The sequence below is a fragment of the Octopus bimaculoides genome, chromosome 10 (assembly GCF_001194135.2).
Source record: "Octopus bimaculoides isolate UCB-OBI-ISO-001 chromosome 10, ASM119413v2, whole genome shotgun sequence".
Classification (NCBI taxonomy): domain Eukaryota; kingdom Metazoa; phylum Mollusca; class Cephalopoda; order Octopoda; family Octopodidae; genus Octopus; species Octopus bimaculoides.
In genome coordinates, this window is record NC_068990.1 from 16,494,990 (window position 1) to 16,515,420 (window position 20,431).

Genomic DNA, 20,431 nt, shown 5'->3' on the forward strand with positions numbered 1-20,431 from the left:
TATATATATATATATATATATATTTTGTCCAACCCATGCTAGCATGGAAAGCAGACGTTAAACGATGATGATATATATAAAACTATATATACGTATAAATATACGTACACTGGCAAACATTTTCCAAAGATTTTTAGTTATATTGCTTTTTACAGTTCATCCTAACATGCTGAGTTCAGAAATGCCCTGATTAAATTTTTTTTTTTTTTCCGTCCTTACAAAAATATGTCAATTTTGCCTTTAAATGCAATTTTGAAATAAGAAACTGACGCAAATCAAATAGTACTTTTTATTGTTTAATAAACATATTACATAAAATGTTCAATTATACATCTTAGGATTTTTGTTAGCCCATTTGTAGGTTTCATTCAGGTCATTTTGCAGTTTTATATCCTCTGGATTCCTAACTACCTGTAATACTTTTGTCTTCAGCATAACTGGTCAGGTTGGCTGACTGTTTGGCAGAGGGCATGTCTGAGAGGGTCACCACAAATAGTAGTGGCCCCAGTACAGTTCCCTGTGGAACTCTGCTGAGAATTGGTGTCTCTTCAGAGGGAGCACCATTGGCTACAACCATCTGACTCCTGCCCTTCAGAAAATCATGCAGCCATTCTTCCAGTTTCTCGGTAATACCAAGGTTTCAAAGCTTGTGACATATCATGCCATGATCAACCTTGTCAAAAGCCTTGGCAAAGTCAAGGTATATCATGTCTACAGTTGACTGGTTTAGCTGCTGCTTCAGTACCCAATCAAAGTGCTGCAGCAACTATGTGAGGCAGCTCCTCCCTGGACAGAAGCCATGTTGCATTTTGTGAGAAGGTTGTTTTCTAGGATCGTCATCAGCATTTTTCTGACAATGCTTTCCATTGTCTTGCTAACATGTGAGGTCAGAAAGATGGGCCTGTAATTTTTGACATCTGCTCTGCTCCCTCCTTTATGGATAGGGCATATTATACCCTCTTTTAGCATGTTGGGAAGTTTACCACATGCAAGGAAACTCTGAAAGAGTATCTGCAGTGGTTTTGCAAGAGCCTTTTTACATGTCTTTAAGAGAACAGCCAGGAGTCCATCTGGGCTTGTTGCTTAGTTTGATCTGATCTCATCAATGGCTGATATGACATCCTCTTCTGTCATGTTGATGTAATCGATGGTTGCCTCTTTTCTGAATAGATTTGTTACATTGAAAAACTCCTTCAGCTTGTTTGTTTGCATATTCTCCAGTAGAGAAATGAAAACACTTTGGAATTGTTTATTAGTGCTTCACTTATCTTCCTCGGGTCTGCAGTTAGTGAGCCATTTTTATCAAATAGTGGCCCTATCTTATAACATACTGAGGCAGACTTCTTTGCCAATATGTAGAAGGCTTTAGGATTTCTTTTTATATTTTTGACTGCCCAGGTTTCTCTTTCTTCTTTTTCTTTTTCATGGGAAATTTTGAGCTTATTTTCTATCTCAGAGTTCCTCTGTCTGGTGGGATTTCACATTGTCATTAAAGTGTTTGTTTAAATGATTTGAGATCTTTATTCTCCACCACATGAGTATTCTCCAGTCTTGGAGAATGTTTTTGTATGTGTTGGCTCCCTTCTCTGGGACATATTTAATGCATATAGCTCACATTATTGACATGAATTTATTGAGTTTCATATCTATGTGTTTCACAGAGAAGCTGGAGTATCTGTTTTTCAAGTGACTTCCAGTCAACCTTATAGAAATTTAGGCTGGATAGGGTTTGAGCGCCATCTGTGCAGAGTCTATCTTTAGTTAATTCCGGGCCATACATTGTCAGTTCAATCATGTTATGGTCTGAGAATATTGTTGGTGATATATTTACGTTGTGGATAATTTCCACATTGTTTGTAAAACAGAGGTCCAAGATATTTTTGTGCCTGGTTAGAGAGAGTAATGTTTTGCTTCGTGAATAGCATTTTTGTAAGATAAAGTAGAGATTCTGCTTGATTTCATTCTTTGTGTGTCATTCCTGGGGTTATATTGCCCTCAGGCCACCTGATGTTAGGGAAGTTGAAGTCACCCTTCAGGAATATAGTAGTACGATGATCCAATTGTGTTAGTATTTCCTTTATTGCACTGAAGCTTTCCTCAAATTCATGTTAAATTTCCTTTAGAAATCTTCCCTGAGGATATACACAATTCACTGGTATCATATATGGAATTTTATTTCTGAAATTAAAGAATTGTGTAGGAAAACAGCTGTATGTAGGATTTTCTATATATAATTTTGAATCATCATCTTCATTTAACGTCCACTTTCCATGCTGGCATGGGTTAGATGGTTTGACTGAGGGCTGGCAAGCCAGAAGGTTGCACCAGGCTTCAATCCAATCTAGCAATGTTTCTACAACTGGGGGCCCTTCCTAACACCAACCACTCCAAGAGTGTAGTGGGTGCTTTTTACATGCCACTGGCACAAGGGCCAACCAAGCAGTACTGGCATTGGCCACACTCGAATGGTTCTTTTTACGTGCCACCGGCATGGGGGCCAGTCAGGCAGCACTGGCAATGACCACACTTGAATGATGCTTATTATGTTTCACCAGCACGGGACCAGTCAGCCAGCACTGGCATTGACCATGTTCGAATGATGCTTTATACGTGCCAATCGGCCACGACAAAGACTTACTTCAACAGGTCTTCGCAAGCACAGTTTATTGCCCAATGATTGAAGGGTCCTCTTAAATGGGCTGGTTATGTTGCACTGGCATAGGCCATGGTTACGGTCTCACTTGGCTTGCTGAGTCTTCTCAAGCACAGCATATCTCCAAAGGTCTCAATCACTTGTCATCGCTTCGGTGAGGCCCAATGTTTGAAGGTCATACTTCACCACCTCATCCCAGGCCTTCTTGGGTCTACCTACCTCTTCCACAGGTTCCCTCTGCTGCTAGGATGTGGCACTTTTGCATCCAGCTGTCCTTATCCATATGCAACACATGACCATAACTGTGCAGTCATTTCCCTTGCACACAACATCTGATGTATCTTATGTCCAACTTTTCTCTCAGGGTGCTTACACACTGTCGTGTATGCACACTGACATTACATATCCAGCGGAGCATACTAGCTTCATTCCTTGCAAGTGACTATGGTGCTGCTACACCCCAGTCATTGCGTATGACTCTTTCATGTATTCAGCACACTCTCTTTCTCCCATTGATTCTCTTCGTTTTGCAACCTTTCATAGTGGTGTCTCCAAGTCTCTCTCCGTGCTGCCTCATTAAATGCAAGTGAGCCATCATCCATGCGGATACTTTTTTTTCCTATGACATCATGATACTCTCTCACATACTATCTTGCAACATGAAACATGTCTTTAGATAAAAACATCTGTATGTAAATTTTTTTCATTTTATTATTTTAAAGTGTGTATGTGTGTATATATATATATATATATATATATACACACGTGTGTGTGTGTGTGTGTGTGTGTGTGCGTGCGTGCATGCGTGTTTTACACTATTGTTACACTATGAATGATATACCTTCCTTATTCCAGCTTCTCTAAAGTTAAAAATTTAATTTAATGTAATGAAACAGACTCTTGTGTCTTGACTATGTCATAATGATAAGATCCAACCAGATTAAATTAGCAGCTACATATGAATGTTAAGCATTCTTTGATTAAAGGAAAGAAAATTTAATCAATTAAATAATTGCTTAAGATAATATTCTGTATTCCTTTTCACTTCACTAATCAGGGAGGAGATATAAGATTTGGATTTCTGGCCAGATGAGTCTCCCGTCGAGCATGGAGATGAACAATCAGTCAATCAAGAGATAACATTTGGATAATATTCATCAATTTAAAGATAGTACAATATAATGGTAATCCTGTTCAGTTGTCTGGGGTAGTCTGCAAGGCTGACAGTATCACTTACAGGATGAGTAGACTAGCAAACCTGAAATTCTTGTACTGTGGCCAGCATAGGCCCAAGCTGACCAAAGCCTTGTGAATGGATTTGATAGACAGAAGACTGAAAGAAGCTCGTGTGAGTGAGAGAGAGTTTGCATTTCTCATCTGTATGTGTGATCATTCATTGATTATAAATAGTTTGCTTGCAGTTCACCATGGAAACATGCTTAAGCTTTCTAACAGGTCTTGACATGTTGTAAATAGTGAAAAAAAAAAGAAAGCTCATTCAAAAACAGTGTCATATTTGTTTCAACATGTCCAGGCTGTTTTTTGATGGACTAGGAGATTATTACTTCCCTTGAAACAAATGAGGTTTGGTGACAGGAAGGGTCTCTGGCCTCAGAAATCTCTGCTTGAACATGCTCTCATTTGACCCATGCAAGCATGAAAAAGTTGACAGTAAAACAATGGTGATGTTGATATTTTATGGTAGCATTGAAAATATCATATGAGAGTGAATAAATATATGTCAACTTGCCTACATGTTCTCAAATTACTGATATTCGTGAAGAATTCTTACAAAGCAGAAACTCGTGTTTGTAATATGAAAGTACTTTACATGCTAGTTCTGTTTACACAGCTACAGCTGTATATGTAAATACACACACACACACACACACCTGCAGAAATGTAGGCAGGGACACTCATTCAGATCTCCTTTTGGCTTGTACACTTTGAAAAATATATAACTATTTCAGTTATTAAGACTTTTGTTACTATATTTCTGTTGAAATACACTTTTATTTCAGTTAATTTTTAAAATAATGAATTTGGTAAAATAATTTGATCATTATCAAGCTGATATTTGGAATATAAATTAACCTAGAATTTTGAAGGAGGGTTATATTTTAGTTCACTTTAAAGCAAGAAGTATGTATCATTGAATCTGGAGCAGTGTGTTGGTATCAAAATGGAAGTCATGTCCTACCATCATTGGATGATGTAGTCTGTGATTTACAATGATTAAATGAAAAAATAACTGAATTGTTTTGGCTGAGATGTCTTTGATATTATATATCCCTTTGATATTATATATCTGTAGGAGTATTGTGGTTTTGTTACAATTAATTTTTTTAAATAATAAATTTAGTTAAATACCTTTGTCATTACTAAGCTGGTGTTTGGAACATAAATTAGGAGGATGGTTTTTAGATTGTATGAACATATAAGTCAAGTAAAGAAAGACAACATGCATAATACACAGAATTAAAGACAGAAAGATAGAAAAGTGAACAGTGAAAAAGCCATAAAAAGGAAAAGGTGCATAGGCACATTAGGAATAGTAGTGGTGAATTTCAAGAAGTATGGAATTTTTGAAGAATACTATGTCCCAACAGTTAATAATCGATGGGGGTAGTGTTTTTCATGCTCAAGAATCCTGAGTGTGAAAACACATTTCCAGAAGTCATGTGTGTTGCACTGTTCTTTGATTTTAGAAGCTTGTCCATAAAATGGTAGAAGTACTTAATTCAAAAAGGTGGCCAAAGTTGTTTTTGGAAAGTGAGTGGATAATCTTGTGGGCTTCTATCAAGTCAGCTGCTTGATGTCAAAACTTTAATATGTCAATGCTCAAAGAAGCGATATGTTGAAGGTATGGTAAGTGACTGATGGGGTATTTGGCTGTATGTTTCTCGATAGCTTTCAACAGATCTATTCTCTGGACAAAATGACAGTTCTGGGCTGAAGATGCACCCTATGTGAATGTATTATAACTATAATTGGAAAGGTCAGAATTACTACCTTCTTTAGCAGTCACATCAGTGAATGATCTTTGGTGACATCCATGACAAGAATTGTTTGCTTCAAATTTTTATGGGAAAATACAAAGGTGGTTTTTATGCAACATTCTTTCAGATGTTTTGTTTATCTTTATTCCATTTCCCTACCACATGGTTTTAGGTTCAGTCACATTACATGCCACCTTGAGCAAGGCTCTTCTACTATAGTCCTGGGCCAACCAAATCCTTGATTTGGAAGACAGCAACTGAAGGAAGCCTACAGTGTGTGTGTGTGTGTGTGTGTGTGTGTGTGTGTGTAATCAGATAGTTGTCCATAAGTCAGGAAAAAATAACCACTCTAAAAGAGAAGCAGAGCAGTTATATATTTAAATTGCTGAGCAGGATATGACTAGTTATGGTATATAACTGGTTAGAATTTTACTGACAATTTCACAGAAACTATTGTACTTGGCAATAGTGACAACTTCTCAGACATGTCAACTGAAAGTGCAAAGCCTCTTTCATGCTGGAGGTAAATATATAGTCTTGGTTGGCTCAGTGTTGATAAAAAGAACTGTAATGATAAATTGTGTTTACAGGCAGGAAGGTAAAATTGCCTCCCATGGATCAATGGGTGAAGAGTCATGGCTGAAGAGTATCAGCTATATGTGTGTACATGTCTGTTCTCTAGTTTAAAAATGAGGATGACCATTTTGCCAAAACACATTTCCATTCATGAGGGAAGCATTCAAATATTTCACTTTTTGAGTTCGGGAAGCATCTAGATTGTGTGATTTTTTTCTATTATTTTTTTAAAAAATGATTCTCTCATCTGTCAAGCAAAGTTTGCAATGTCTACTTCCATTCAGAAATAGTCTAAGCCATTCTAGCAGTTTTTTGTTGGTTTTGTAATGTTCCTTCTTTTAATTGCCACAATATAATTGATTAACTTTGTAACAATGCACCTCTCCTGGATTCTAAGTGTATCTGTGATTATTTAGCCTGCCCCATCATGTGTGTGTTTGTGGGTTGTTGGATGACATCACTTTTGCTTTATGTTGCTTTGACATTCACTATCAACCCCACATGAACATCCTGCCTCTGCTCAGGACCTTGGGTCATTCTGTGATAGTTTTTTTACATTAGATGTACAACTGAATGAGATCCTTAAATTATACCTTTTGAATATTTTCCTATACATATGGCCCTGTGTAAAATGCTTATCCACTAATTTAGGGAAGGCACTTCCCATGCTAGTTTTCACATTGCATGAGAAAGGTGGATAAACTAGAAGCCCTTATGGCAGTGTTCTCTTGTGAGTGTTATGAATTCTGTCTGATTCATTCAAGCATGGAAAAGTGGATGTTAAAAACAATGATGATGAGATATATATAGGGGGGGGGGGATTTATATACATGTAAGTTTACATGTGTATGTTTGTGGCTAATTGGCTGAGTTGTTAGAGCATAAGGTAGTGATTGTAGTAATTCTTCCAGCTCTCTGTGCACTGAGTTCAAATACCATCAACTTCATCTTTCTAATTGGGGGTCAGTAAATAAAATACCTGATGTTGTTTTGTCACTTTCTTTTTTTTTTATCCTTCTGGAAGAAATTAACAAGGATTTGAAGAGGAACAAGTTCTGCAAGATTTAAAATGTCCCTATGACTCCATCAATGTGTTAAAAGCCCATGGCATGAAATGGCATACATGAATTTCCAAGATACATTGAGTGCATTTGTGTATTTTTATGCATACATACATGCATACATAACTGCAGCTGTGTAAAGAGAACTGTCCAGTTTTATATTAATGCTTTATATAATCTAAATCCATATGTATAAATATAATTGTTCAAACTGACCTCATCTTACTCAGCTCAAGTTACATCAATTGACTGTTGTGGTCATTAATTGTATTTTGTTAAATGAGTGTTTAGTTGATGATGATGGTTTTGTGTGAAAAAAATGCAATCTGTATGATAAGAGGTGATGATTATGATAATGATGATGGTTATGACTGACGGTATGTGTTGATAGTGGAAGTTACGGTGATGATGATAGCATTGGTTGTTGTGATAATGGTAGTCGTGATGGCAATGATGGTTGTTTTAGTGATGAAGATAATTATGATATATTGATGAAGTTTATGTGAAGAATATCTTTAATTCTGATGGATTGCAATGATGATGGGGTGTATCTCCTGTTATATTCTTGCTTCATGTTACTTTATCTATGCTTTTTCACTTCCTTTTCAGTTATTTCTCTCAGAAAGAGCTCCTTGATCGGATACCAAACTGCTTCTTAGTTCTGGGAATTATTTTCTCCATTTTCACCTTTGTTGGTGGCATGTTAAACTGCACACCACCCTCAGAAGAGAAGGTATTTGTCTTCTTTTGTTCTTTAACTTTTCAGTGTTTAGTTTGACTTAACCGTTTTTACCAGAGGCAAGGCTGTGTGATTAAGAAATTCACTACTTTCCAACCATGTGGTTTCAGGTTCAGTCCGACAGTACAGCACCTTGGGCAAGTGTCTTCTACTATTGCTTCAGGCCAACCAAAGCTTTAAGAGTGGATTTGTTTGACAGAAACTGAAAGTTTGTTGTGTGTGTAATGCCATCATCATCATTTAGCATCTGTTGTCTATGCTGGCATGGGTTGGACGGTTTGACCAGAGCTGGAAAGCTGCATCAGGCTCCAGTCTGATTTGGCATGGTTTCTACAGCTGAGTACCCTTCCTAATGCCAACTACTCCAAGAGTGTAATAGGTGCTTTTACATACCACTGGCATGGGTGCCATTTGTGTGGCACCAGTATCCGCCATGACTGTGATTTTACTTGGTTTGATGGGTCTTCTTCTGAAGCACAGCATAATGCCAAAGATCTCAGACATTTGTCATTTCCTCCGTAAAGCCCAACACATGAAAAGTGCTTTTCACATACCACTGGCATTGGCCACTTTGCCTCCATGGGGCCCAATGCCCAAAAAGTGCTTTTTTACATGCCACCAGCATGGATGCCAATTATGTGACACCAGCATCAGCCACAACTACAATTTCACTTGGCTTGATGGGTTTCAAGCACAGCATATCGCCAAAGATCTCAATCACTAGTCATTGTCTCTGTGAAGCCCAAAGTTTGAAGATCATGCCTCACTACCTCGTTCCATGTCTTGCTGGGTTTACCTCTACCACAGGTTCCCTCCATAGCTAGAGATCAGCACTTCTTTACACAGCTGTCCTTGTCCATACACATCACATGACCATACCAGCGCAGTCGTCTCTCTTGCACACCACATCTGATGCCTCTTATGCCCAACTTTTGTCTCAAGTGTGTGCGTGTGTATGTATATATATATATTGTGTGTATGTGTATATATTTATATATATGAAACCATACATTTGTGTTTGTGTATTTTAGATTTGTGCTCTACAAAAGTTGCAGGCTACAAGTTGTTATCCCTTCTGTCGTCAAATTGTTCCCATGCTTCATCATACCTTTGAAGACATGTGAAATAAGAAATCCATTACTTGAAAAACAGGTTAGGGTTAGCAAAGAAATTGGCATCCAGTAGTAAAACAATACTTCAATAATATATCCTTCTAACCATGGAAAAAAAACAAATGGAAAAAAAACTAATGAAATATTGAGTGAAAATAACTGTGCAGCTACCTAGACTTATTTAATTTTGCTTTTAGAATTCTGTTAATGTATTACTGAGTTTGAAGGGTTTCTGAGCTATAAATAAAATGACATGTATTAAGTGGCAGAAAAAATTAATCATAAAACTCAATTTCTGAACAGCTACTTTCATAACAGATTTTGATGCCTATTATACCTGCATCTAAAAAGATGTCCTATCTTACTTGGCATAGGCTTAGTCTCTTCTTCAAGGGAACAGGGGTATTTATTTTTCTGCTTAATACCATTATACTAGAACCAACTAGAAGTTATTTCCCATTAATTCTCTTGTTACCAGATTTCTGTTGAAATACACTGCTTTTGTGTGTCATTTAATTTTTAGAATAACAAAGAATTTAGTAAAATAATTTTGTCATCATTAAATTGATGTTTGGAACATAAATTAACGTGAAATTCTGATGGAAGAAAAATATTTACTTTTGATTACTTTGGAATCAGAAGTTTGTGTTAAAGAACCAAAAGCAATCTCAGGTGGGTTGGTATCATCATTTAACATCTGTAAAAGGGTTAAATTGTTTTGACAACAGTCTGGGATGCTTTTGAATATAGGTTTCTTTAAACCCTTTTCTTACCATGTTTCTGTCAAAATACACTACTTTGCTTCAATTAATTTTGAACATTTACTAAAATAACTTTGTTATCATTAAGTTTGTGTTTATAAAATAACATGAAATTTTGACTGAGGGTTTTAATTTAGAACTTTAAAACATGAAATTTATATCATAGTTCCAGTCTTGGACCTTTTGGTATTAAAAGTCATTAATATGTCTGTAAAAACAGATACAGTTAACATGAACATATATAGTGTTCATCTATATTTTACATTCTCCTGAACATGAGAGACATTCATTGCTCAGAGGAAAATTTCTCAATAGACTTTTTGTGTAAAAGCACACATCAATTCAGGCTCTGAATGATGTCAGCAGACAGCCATTGCTTTAGTCATCATTGGTTTGTGTGCTTGACATAAATATATTGCATTACTTCAAATGTTAAGGGGTTAACCCTTTTGTTACCAAATTTGCCTTGGATTCAATTAATTTTGAAAATAATATGGAATTTAGTAAAATGACATTGTCAGCATTAAGATGATATTTGGAACATAAGTTAACATGAAACTTTGGTAGAAAATTTAAATTTCTGACTGGCTTCCATGCTGGTGGCATGTAAAAAGTACCATTTGGGCATGGTCGATGCCAGTGCCACCTGACTGGCCCCCATGCTGGTGGCACGTAAAAGGCACCCACTATACTCTCTGAGTGGTTGGCGTTAGTAAGGGTATCCAGCTGTAGAAACTTTACCAGATCAGATTGGAGCTTGTGCAGCCTCCTGGTTTGCCAGTCCTCAGTCAAACTGTCCAACCCATGCCAGCATGGAAAGCAGATGTTAAATGATGATGATGATCACTTTAAAACAGAAAGTTTGTATCATAGAACCAAGAGAAGTCTCAAATGGATTGGTATCAAAAGAGTAAAACAGTTGGACATCTTTTGCCCAAGGCAAAAATTCTAAATTTAGTGATAGTTGATTGTACTGCTAAACTCTACCAGTAATTGAGGGATTATGAACAACTTATCAATTTAATGAGTTAATAGTATGACTGATTACTAGCCAAAGGGAAATGGGTGGTAGCTCATGTGTTGTCATTAGTATTACATGTGATTGTGATCAAGATATAACTTTTGGTGTTTCAGTTCACATAACTGCAAATATGTAAATGCCACAAGATGATACATCTATATCTACAATTCTAGTCACAACTAGAATCTTTTATAAAAAATATTAAATTGACTTAATATTTGGTTTGTACTTTACTTACTCAACTTCTATAAAGTTGATTTTAATTTGGAACATAAAAGGAAACAATTAAATATTATAGTCATTTTATCTGACTTGCTAACAATTCTGTTAATCTACTCATTAAGTTGAGACCCTTGTTGACTTAGTATTTCATTCATGTGTGATACTGAGTCAATCTACTCTCATGTATAGTATGATAAGGAAACTTTCAAATTTTGACACAGAGCCTGCAGTTTTAGGGGAAGTGGATTTGTCAGTTAATGACCCCAGCATTTGACCAGCAAAGTTGATGTGAGCAAAATTTGAATTCGGAACAATGAATTGGAGGAAACAGTTCTAGACATTTTGTTCAATGCCCTAACAATTCTGCCAGCACATCACCTTAAAATTGTTCCTAATATAGGCACAAAGCCTGGATCTTGGGGAGAAAGGGTTAATAGGTACCATCATTCACAGAGGGATAAAGGGCTTATTGTATACAGTACTCAGATACACTATAACATGGGGAGGGATGGAGTTCACTGGCCTGGTTTATCTCAGATGCATAACACAGCTACTAAGTCTTTGGTGGTGGTCGCACAAACCAATAATTTAAGGGTTTACAAAATGCAATGAAGATATATATTTTTTTCAATTTAGATCCCTGATACCATCTTGCTACCATTAACCAAAAATGCTAATTATGATGAAAATGAAGAGGAAGAAGATGAGGATGAAGAGCATATAGAATACGACCGGCAGTTAATTCAGAAGCCTGAAACTAAGAAGTAAGTAATGAAGATATATTTATTATTTATAATATTTTCTATGTGGTAGAGTATGTTTCTAGAAATACCTTGCACTACTATATATTTTATATATTTCCAATGAGGTATGGTATGCATTCAGAAACACACTACACTATCATCATCATCTTCATTAATTAATGCCCATTTTCCATGCTGGCATAGGTTGCATGATTCAACAGGAGCTGGTATGGCCAGGGTACTACACCAGGCTCCATTTTCTGTTTTGACATGGTTTCTATAGCTTGATGACCTTCATAAGACCAACCACTTTGCAGAGTGTACTGAGTGTTTTTTATGTGGCAATTAATTTCTCAAGAACCCTCTCTTTGTCTCTTTGCTCTCCATCTCTAAAACCTTTATCTGCAGAATTTCAGATTGGAAAATCTGACATATTAAGTATGGCAACTTGACTATGCTAACCTAATCCACCCAGTTTGGGTAGAACTAATATGTCTGTGATCATTGTTGTTCTTCCTCTGATTAAATGATAAAGAAAGAAAAAACACTTTGCTTCTTCATTGTTGTTGTCAGCATTATGACTAAATGCGTTCCAACCATGGCCATATCCTAGGGCTACATTGTTGAAGGTATCCTTATTTTTTAAAGTGGTAATGTGATTTGTGGGAGATTTAGGGGCCACATAGAAAGCCCATTGTTAGCTCATTAACTGTTGAATCCATTAGTAACTATTACAACCACCACAATCACCATACTATTATCACTACTTCTAGGACTACTTTTACAACAACTATTACTATATTGCCCATTACGACCATCACCATATATACTATTACAACTATAATCATAGTACTGACACTACCCTGGCAATCACCACTGCTGTACTATGCTACCATCACACAATCATCACCTCTACTATACCATTTCCATTTTGATACAATAGCCACAAACACCACCACCATTGATGCTGCTGCTGTTACTACTACTACTATCATTACTATTACTTCTTTCTCAAGGGAATCAGAAGAGAGAGAAATAACACCAAAAATGGCATTAAAGACACGGCAGTTCTACCTCCTCTGGTTGATATTGCTCTTCTTAAACCAAAGCACAGATTTCTTCTCATCATTATACAAGGTAATGTAATAAGGCTTTCACATATTTTGTATTCTCATGATGCTCTGATTCCTAGAAATATCTTCATCTATAAATTGTTGTTTTGTTCTAAGATGCTCTGATTGAAGAGATCCATGATTAAAAGCATTTCATTTGTGAGCATCTCCACTGCTTCTTTTTGTCATAGTATATCCAGAGGTGTAGGGATGTAATGGCTGAATGGTTAAGAAGTTTGTTAGTCTTGTTTAGCTTCGTAGCTGTCACATCGTATTTTTAACCCCATGTGTAGAGTATGACTTGAAGATTTGACTGTTATTTTTAGCAGCCAAGTGAACATATAAATTCTCTTAGGTCATTTTTGAAGTTTTTATTTCTATTTGTTACATGCAGTTAGGCTTTATGATGTAAACTGAGGTGAGAACAATGTTTTTTTAACAGAAAGAAATAAGACATGACTAGTGAGAGGTGGCTGTCATCTCAACCAACCACATATGTACGCATACTAAAATACACAAGCAAGGCTGTAATTAAAAAATTTGCTTCCCAACCACACTGTTTCAATTTCAGACCCACAGTGCAGCACATTAAGCAAGTACCTCCTATTATAGGCCCAAGCATCTAAAACCTTACAAGTGAGTTTGGTAAATGGAGACAAAGAAGTCCATCATATATTTTATAAATGTGTGTGTATACAATTGTGCTAAATGACAGATGCAAGCAGTGTTATAATTATTGTCATTTCTCCTGTCAACAACACATTCACTTGCTTTGCACCTTCAAAACCTGAAACGCAGGTAATATTTAAGGACCAGAAGATCATTGATCCAGCTGTAAGATCTAACTCTGCTAGAGTGTGGAAAAACAGACATAAAACAAACAAGCACATTCACTCATTATGCATGATTTGACAAATTAAACAAAAGCAATAAAGGACTTTCTACTTAATATTTCCTTAACCAATATCTGTGTTAATTTTCAGGCCTATGGTCAGACATTTATTCACGATGATTATTTTCTCGCTATGACTGGTGCTCTGGGAAGCGTTGGTAATGCTATCTCCAGACTAATGTGGGGATTTATTGGTGATAAAATATCTTTCAAGGTAATTACTTTCATTAATAATGACAAAATCTGTCTCCTCTTTGTCTTTTTGTGCTCTCTTTTATCTCTGTTGCTACTACTTCCAGGATCTCAAGTTTCATCAAAGTGGGTGGGTCTTATTAAGAACTGCATATTGTCAGTCTTTCCAGTCCTTTGTCATTTCCTCCATGATGTTCAATGTGTCGAGATCAGCCTTCCCCACTTCATCCCATGTTTTCCTGAGTCTCCCTTTTCTGCAAGCTCCATCCACATTAAGTGATCAGCACTTTAAACAGTTCTCATCCATGTGTATCATATGTCCATACCTATTGTAAGAGGTTTACAAAGCAGTGTTTTGTTCACTGATAGTATGATGGCTAGAAATGGTCCTTCTTAGTTATGCAGTTGTGTGCACACACCCACACATTTTATGAATAGCATACAAAGGTAAAACTGTGTGCAACACAAAGTTTGCAATACGAAATTGTTTGTTTTGTTTTTTTTTAATTGAAGACACTTACTTGCATGGATGTGCTCATACTTTCAAAGAAAGGACAAAATTTTCATACACCCATTAGAAAAAAAATTAGAAGAAGTAATTATAGCACAGTATTAAGGTGATATGTGTCTCAAATTATGAGCAGTGCCATCTACATAGGAAACTCTGTAGTGAGTTGATTCATGAATAAAGATAAGAAGAGAAAGATGACCAAGATTCACAAAACACCTGCATTGATAAAGATGAAGTGAGAAAGAGCTTTGTGTAAACACTATGGATATGATAGAATGACCCGTTAGGAAAGATCTGATTTTAGGCAATGACTGATTGTTGAAAAGCTTGTTAGATCTTCAGCACATATGATCTAAAGCAGGGCTGGCCAACTTAAGGCCCATAGGCTGCATGCGGCCCACTTGATAATTTCTTGAAATGGGTTTATTTAAACAAACATTTTAAAACTTTTATCAAAAATTAAAGATTGTAATGAAAAGTAAAAAAGAAAGATACTACTGTTTTTGCAATGATAATATTTCATGTTGAATCAATGATCGATCATTCATTCATTATTGTAATAATAGCATGAGAAAGCAAAATGCTTTCAATTTTAAGCAAACGAAAAGTATGAAAAACTCTTAATTCTGTAATTTGATTATTTGACTATTAGTGCATAAAGTATACAAGCAGCTCTCAAAAAGCTTTGTGATTAAAGTGACCCGCAATGTAATTCAAGTTGGCCAGGCCTGGTCTAAAGCTTTATTGATAACATAGGCAACTGCATTGCTTTTGCCAGTGTTCTCAAGAACTAGAGCATTGATGTGTGATATAGGATAAGATCTTCACTGGAACTGGCTCTACAGACATTCTACTAAAAGGCTGTTCAGAGAGATGAAAATCCACAGTGATAATAACAATAGTTAACAACTGATTCCATATTAGACAGAAAGAACTACAGACCAGTCATTCAGAAGACCAGAGAGCTTTTCTTTCTTTTGTATGGAACCTGACTAAGGAGTTATCATAGATTATATAAAGATTGCGTGTGTGTATATGTGTAGACAGGTGTATATATTAATTGTTTATAAACTTTTTTATTTTAGTGGGCCATGCTGATCTTGTCAATTATTCTCGCAGTTTTGCTGTGTAGTTTAAGCCTGACTGAACTGGGAGGCAAGTATATGTACAGTCTATGGGTCGTTCTTTTATACCTCACATTTCCTGGTACCTTTGCTCTATTACCAGCAGCAACACATCGCTATTTTGGAAAGAGATATTATTTAATCATTTATGGAATGCTGTTCTCTACACATGTAAGTAATTCTTTCATTTCTTTGATGTAGTTCATGTTTACAAAGTTTCTCTCATTTCAGCTTGTGGCTTATAGTTTCATTTACATGCTGTCCTCCTGGAAATGAACATTGCTTGAATATGGCGACAAGTTTACAACTATCCCATGATGTCAAGACAAGGATACATACAAACATATATTTACACACACATATATATATATATATATACAACGGGCTTCTTTCAACTTTTTTTTTGTCAAATCCCTCTCACAAGACTTTGATCACCCTGGGGCTAGAGTAGAAGACACATGTCCAAAGTGTCATGCAAATAGTTGAGGAGAAAGAATTTCAAACACACAGTCATGCCTGCACCCTAGCATAGGACAAAGTACCTTATGATATTTATTCCAAACAACATGGCTTGAGAGAGTTCTTTAGTCTTGCTGACACCCAAACAACGTCTGTAGTGTTAGTGCAATGAAAAATATACCCAGTACACTTTGCAAGTGGTTGGTGTTAGGAAATGCATCCAATTGTAGAAACCATACCAAAACTGAGATATTGGAGCAAGACATGGTTCTCTGGCCTGTTGGATTCTATCAAATCACCCAACTTATACCAGCATAGAAAAATAGATGTAAAATGACGGTGATTGTACACAGGTGTGTGTGTGTATGTGTGCTTCCTTGCTTAAGAAATTTTCTTCACAATTGTGTCTTTGACTGTAGTCTCAAATTGATGCAAATCTTGTAAGCAGAACTGGATAGAATTGAAACTGTGGTACTGTGATGAATGCTTTCTACATGATCTTGAGTATTAGCTTTAAACCATTGTTTTATTTAATACTACCACCTGGCCCTTGATACTTTTCACATGATCATGTGACCGACCAGACTATTACATGTTGGTACATATTGCTGGTCAAAATGCACTTTGCATCATTTGAAAGATACCACCCCACTGGCTAGGCACGCAGGCCAACATTCGCCACTAATTGAAAGGGGAACTGGAGCAATGTGAAATGAGGTGTTTTGCTCAAGAACATAATGTGCTGCCTGATCTTGGTGGCATGTTGGGAATTGAACCTACAATCTAGCAATCATGACTACAACACCTTAACCACTAAGCCATGTACCTTTGCTGATGCTTTTAGTGAAGTCAAATCACACACACACACACCTACTGAGTATCACTTAGTTAAGGGAGCTTCTTTTTCTTTGTCTTGCAAGTTACTCAGCAACCACAAGTGCTGGTGACATGAAAAGAGTACCCAGTACACACTGTAAAGCATTAGGAAAGCCACCCAGCCATAGAAACCATGCCTAGGTTGATACAGGAACTCAATGTAATTTCATTGGTTTGGATCTTGTTACACCATCTAATCCATACCAATATGGAAGATGGATGTTACATGATGTTGATGAAGAACTCAAGTATCCTAAAAGGTTTCTTGTCTAAAGACAACCTATAACTTTACTTTTTTTTTCTCCCCCAACCTACTAGTCTTGCAAAATTTTAATATTTCCTTTTTAACTTCTATGCCATTAAAATGTATAAAATAATTAAAAATGAATAATAATCTGGATGAGGTTTATAATGATTCTCTTGCTTCTTTCTACAGATAGTTAGTGGTTCAGTTGGATGTTTACTTGCAATCAAACTGAAACCAATTCTTGAATGGCATGGAATGTTCCTTCTCTCTGGTGCTATGGCAGCTGTTTGTAAGTTTATCTATTCTCTATTGATTCTTTTAAACCTTACACACAACAAAGAAAGCTTTACAATCATTACCATTTTAATTTCTTTTTCCCATGGCATCATGAAATTGAATGAGTCCACTGTATGAGATATCACCATTTGATATTGTATCATCTCATCAGTGAACACCTATCTTTGAAACCCAGTCTTTGGATACGAACAATGCACATATTATAACACTGATTTTTGTTTTCTTCATCTTGGCATGTGTGGATTGTTTCTATATACAACACTTTTTTATGTGTCTCAATATTTTATGTAATCTCATTCAAAGATGTGCAAATCATATCATTATGTAAAAATACATACACATTATTATTGTTTTAATGTCCACTTTTCCATGCTCGTATGAGTCGAATGATGTTTATTGAGTTAACCCTCAAATTTTCTATGAGAGATAACATTTCCCCATGGCCAGACATGTTTACACAGATATTAGAAATGAATGACAGGGATACTCATTTACAACAATTGTGTGGTGTCAAGAGAAGGAAACGCACGCACACATTCTCATAAATGATTAGTTTTTCAGTTTCTGTTTATGAAATCCACTCGAAATGCTTTGGTCAAGCTGGGACAATAGTAGATGACACTTGCCTAAGGTGCTGTGCAGAGGGACTGACCCCCAAATCATGTGGTTGGAAAGCAAACTTCTTAACCACAAAGCTATACCTGCACCACATGGTTAGAAATTCCAACTTGGATAGCCATTGTATTTTCTCTCTCTACTTGGCTCAGTCTGTTCAGCTGACATCAAGTTCACTCTAATATCATGTTGGCAATTTAGAGAGATCCTATTGGTTTCCTCCAAATGAAGGTTCCAATTGTCCAATGCAAATATGCTCCATATGTTATAGTGTAAAGTGGCTGAGTATTCCACAGACACTTGTAAACTTATTGCAGTCTTTCAGTGTACTCACTGCAAAGAGAGAGGATGGAACACTTCAGTAGTGTAACATAGGTTTTGACTGCCCTATGTGGTTTGTACACCCTATGCTATGCCACACCAATTGTCCAGTCATATAGCATGGATTTTTTCTATACCTACTTCCTTAAATGTAACATATTGTTGATCACAGCAAACATAAACTGGCTGTGTTGTGTGGTTCACATACCACAAGCCATGCCACTGGAATTCATTTTAGATGTAATGATGAATATACAACTTGTCTGGTAAATAGGATTGCCTACTGGATTATAGTGTGAGTAGTTGAGTATTCCACAGACATACAAGGCTGAGTCCTTTCAATTATACCTTCTCTCCCAAATACTTACAACGTTGCTTAATGTGCCATATGTTAAACTGGGTGAAGGGTTACATCTACCACCTAAGGGTTTTTTAGTTTGATACCTTAGTTAAGCTTACCACTAAGAATATGGAAATTTACGGTTAAAAAGTTAACTTCTTAACCTCTTTGCCATACACCCACATAATAGCAGAATGAAATCCTGCAGTAAAATGGCTTCCCCAGTTGCATGCAGATAATCAAATCTGTAATAACCATCTGATTCAGGTTACACTAAAGAACTAACCATTGCCCATGAATGAGATTGGCTTGGTAACATGTACCTTGTTTTTGCTGGAAGAAGAGAGGTTCTCAAACTAGAAACCTGGCCTGAAAGCTTGCAATGGAGTGGATTCTGCTAAAAGTACCTATGTTGCCAGGTGTTAACAGATAACTGGTTAAGTATACAACCAAGTTAAATCTACCAATCATAATTATTGTTTTAACATCCACTTTTCCATGTTTGCATATGTTAAACAGAATTCATTGAGCCAGATTTACTGCAGCAAGACATCCTTCCTGATACTAGGCCTCACCTTTCTGAACAAGGAAATATTTCCCCATGACATATAAGAGGTGCAGCAGTATCAAAGAAAGGTTAACAGGGAAGATAGATTTTGTGTGTGGAAGGTGCACTGGTATAATAAATACCAAAAACGTACAGAAAATACATTCCATCACATGCCAGAGGAGAAAACTAGAAGTAGTTGATAGCTTCAGTTACCTAGGTGACCAAATCAGCAGCAGGGGTGGATGCTCTGAGAGCATAGCTGCTAGAATAAGTTCAGAGAGCTCCTACCTCTGTTGGTAACAAAGGGCTCTTGCTAAATAAAAGGCAGACTGTATGATGCCTGTGTGCAAACAGCCATGCTACATGGCAGTGAAACATGAGCTGTAACTGCTGAGGACATGTGTAGGCTTGTAAGAAATGAAGCTAGTATGCTCTGCTGGATGTGTAATGTCAGTGTTCATGCACGACAGAGTATAAGTGTCTTGAGAGAAAAGTTGATATAAGAAGCATCAGATGTGGTGTGCAAGAGAGATGACTGCGTTGGTATGATCATGTGCTGCATATGGAAAAGGACAGCTGTGTGAAGTGTCACACTCTAATGGTAGAGGGAACCTGTGGAAGAGGTAGACCTAGAAAGACATGGGATGAGGTGGTGAAGCATTTCAAATGTTGGGCCTCATAGAGGCAATGACAAGCGACCGAGACCTTTGGAGATATGTCATGCTTGAGAAGACCCATCAAACCAAGTTAGATCACAGTCATGGCCAATGCCAGTGTTGTTTTTCCTTGGTACACACTACCAGTGGAGCAGCCATGTTTACTCTGTCTGTAACACAAAGAAAACTGGAGCAATCATGGTCAAACCTCAGTTATTGTAACCACGAGTACCACTTTTAGCACTGAAGGCAGTGTGGCCAACCTAAAGAAAGTTTTGGTGAAAGTGGGGGTAGTTTTCAACTTTGCCTTGTGTGTGTGTGTATATATATATATATATATATATATATATAT

At 36.6% G+C, this 20,431-nt stretch overlaps 1 protein-coding gene across 6 annotated transcripts in view; it reads left to right on the forward strand.

The window, feature by feature from the left end:
- LOC106879961 (monocarboxylate transporter 9) overlaps positions 1-20,431 on the forward strand; it is a 43,558-nt gene that overhangs the window by 20,824 nt on the left and 2,303 nt on the right. For all 6 annotated transcript variants that reach the window (XM_014929739.2, XM_014929727.2, XM_014929732.2 and 3 more), the window contains exons 6-11: positions 7,899-8,022; positions 11,781-11,908; positions 12,904-13,024; positions 13,983-14,105; positions 15,680-15,889; positions 17,490-17,589. In XM_014929739.2, the coding sequence (XP_014785225.1) occupies positions 7,899-8,022; positions 11,781-11,908; positions 12,904-13,024; positions 13,983-14,105; positions 15,680-15,889; positions 17,490-17,589 (806 nt within the window). The remainder of the gene's footprint in view (positions 1-7,898; positions 8,023-11,780; positions 11,909-12,903; positions 13,025-13,982; positions 14,106-15,679; positions 15,890-17,489; positions 17,590-20,431) is intronic.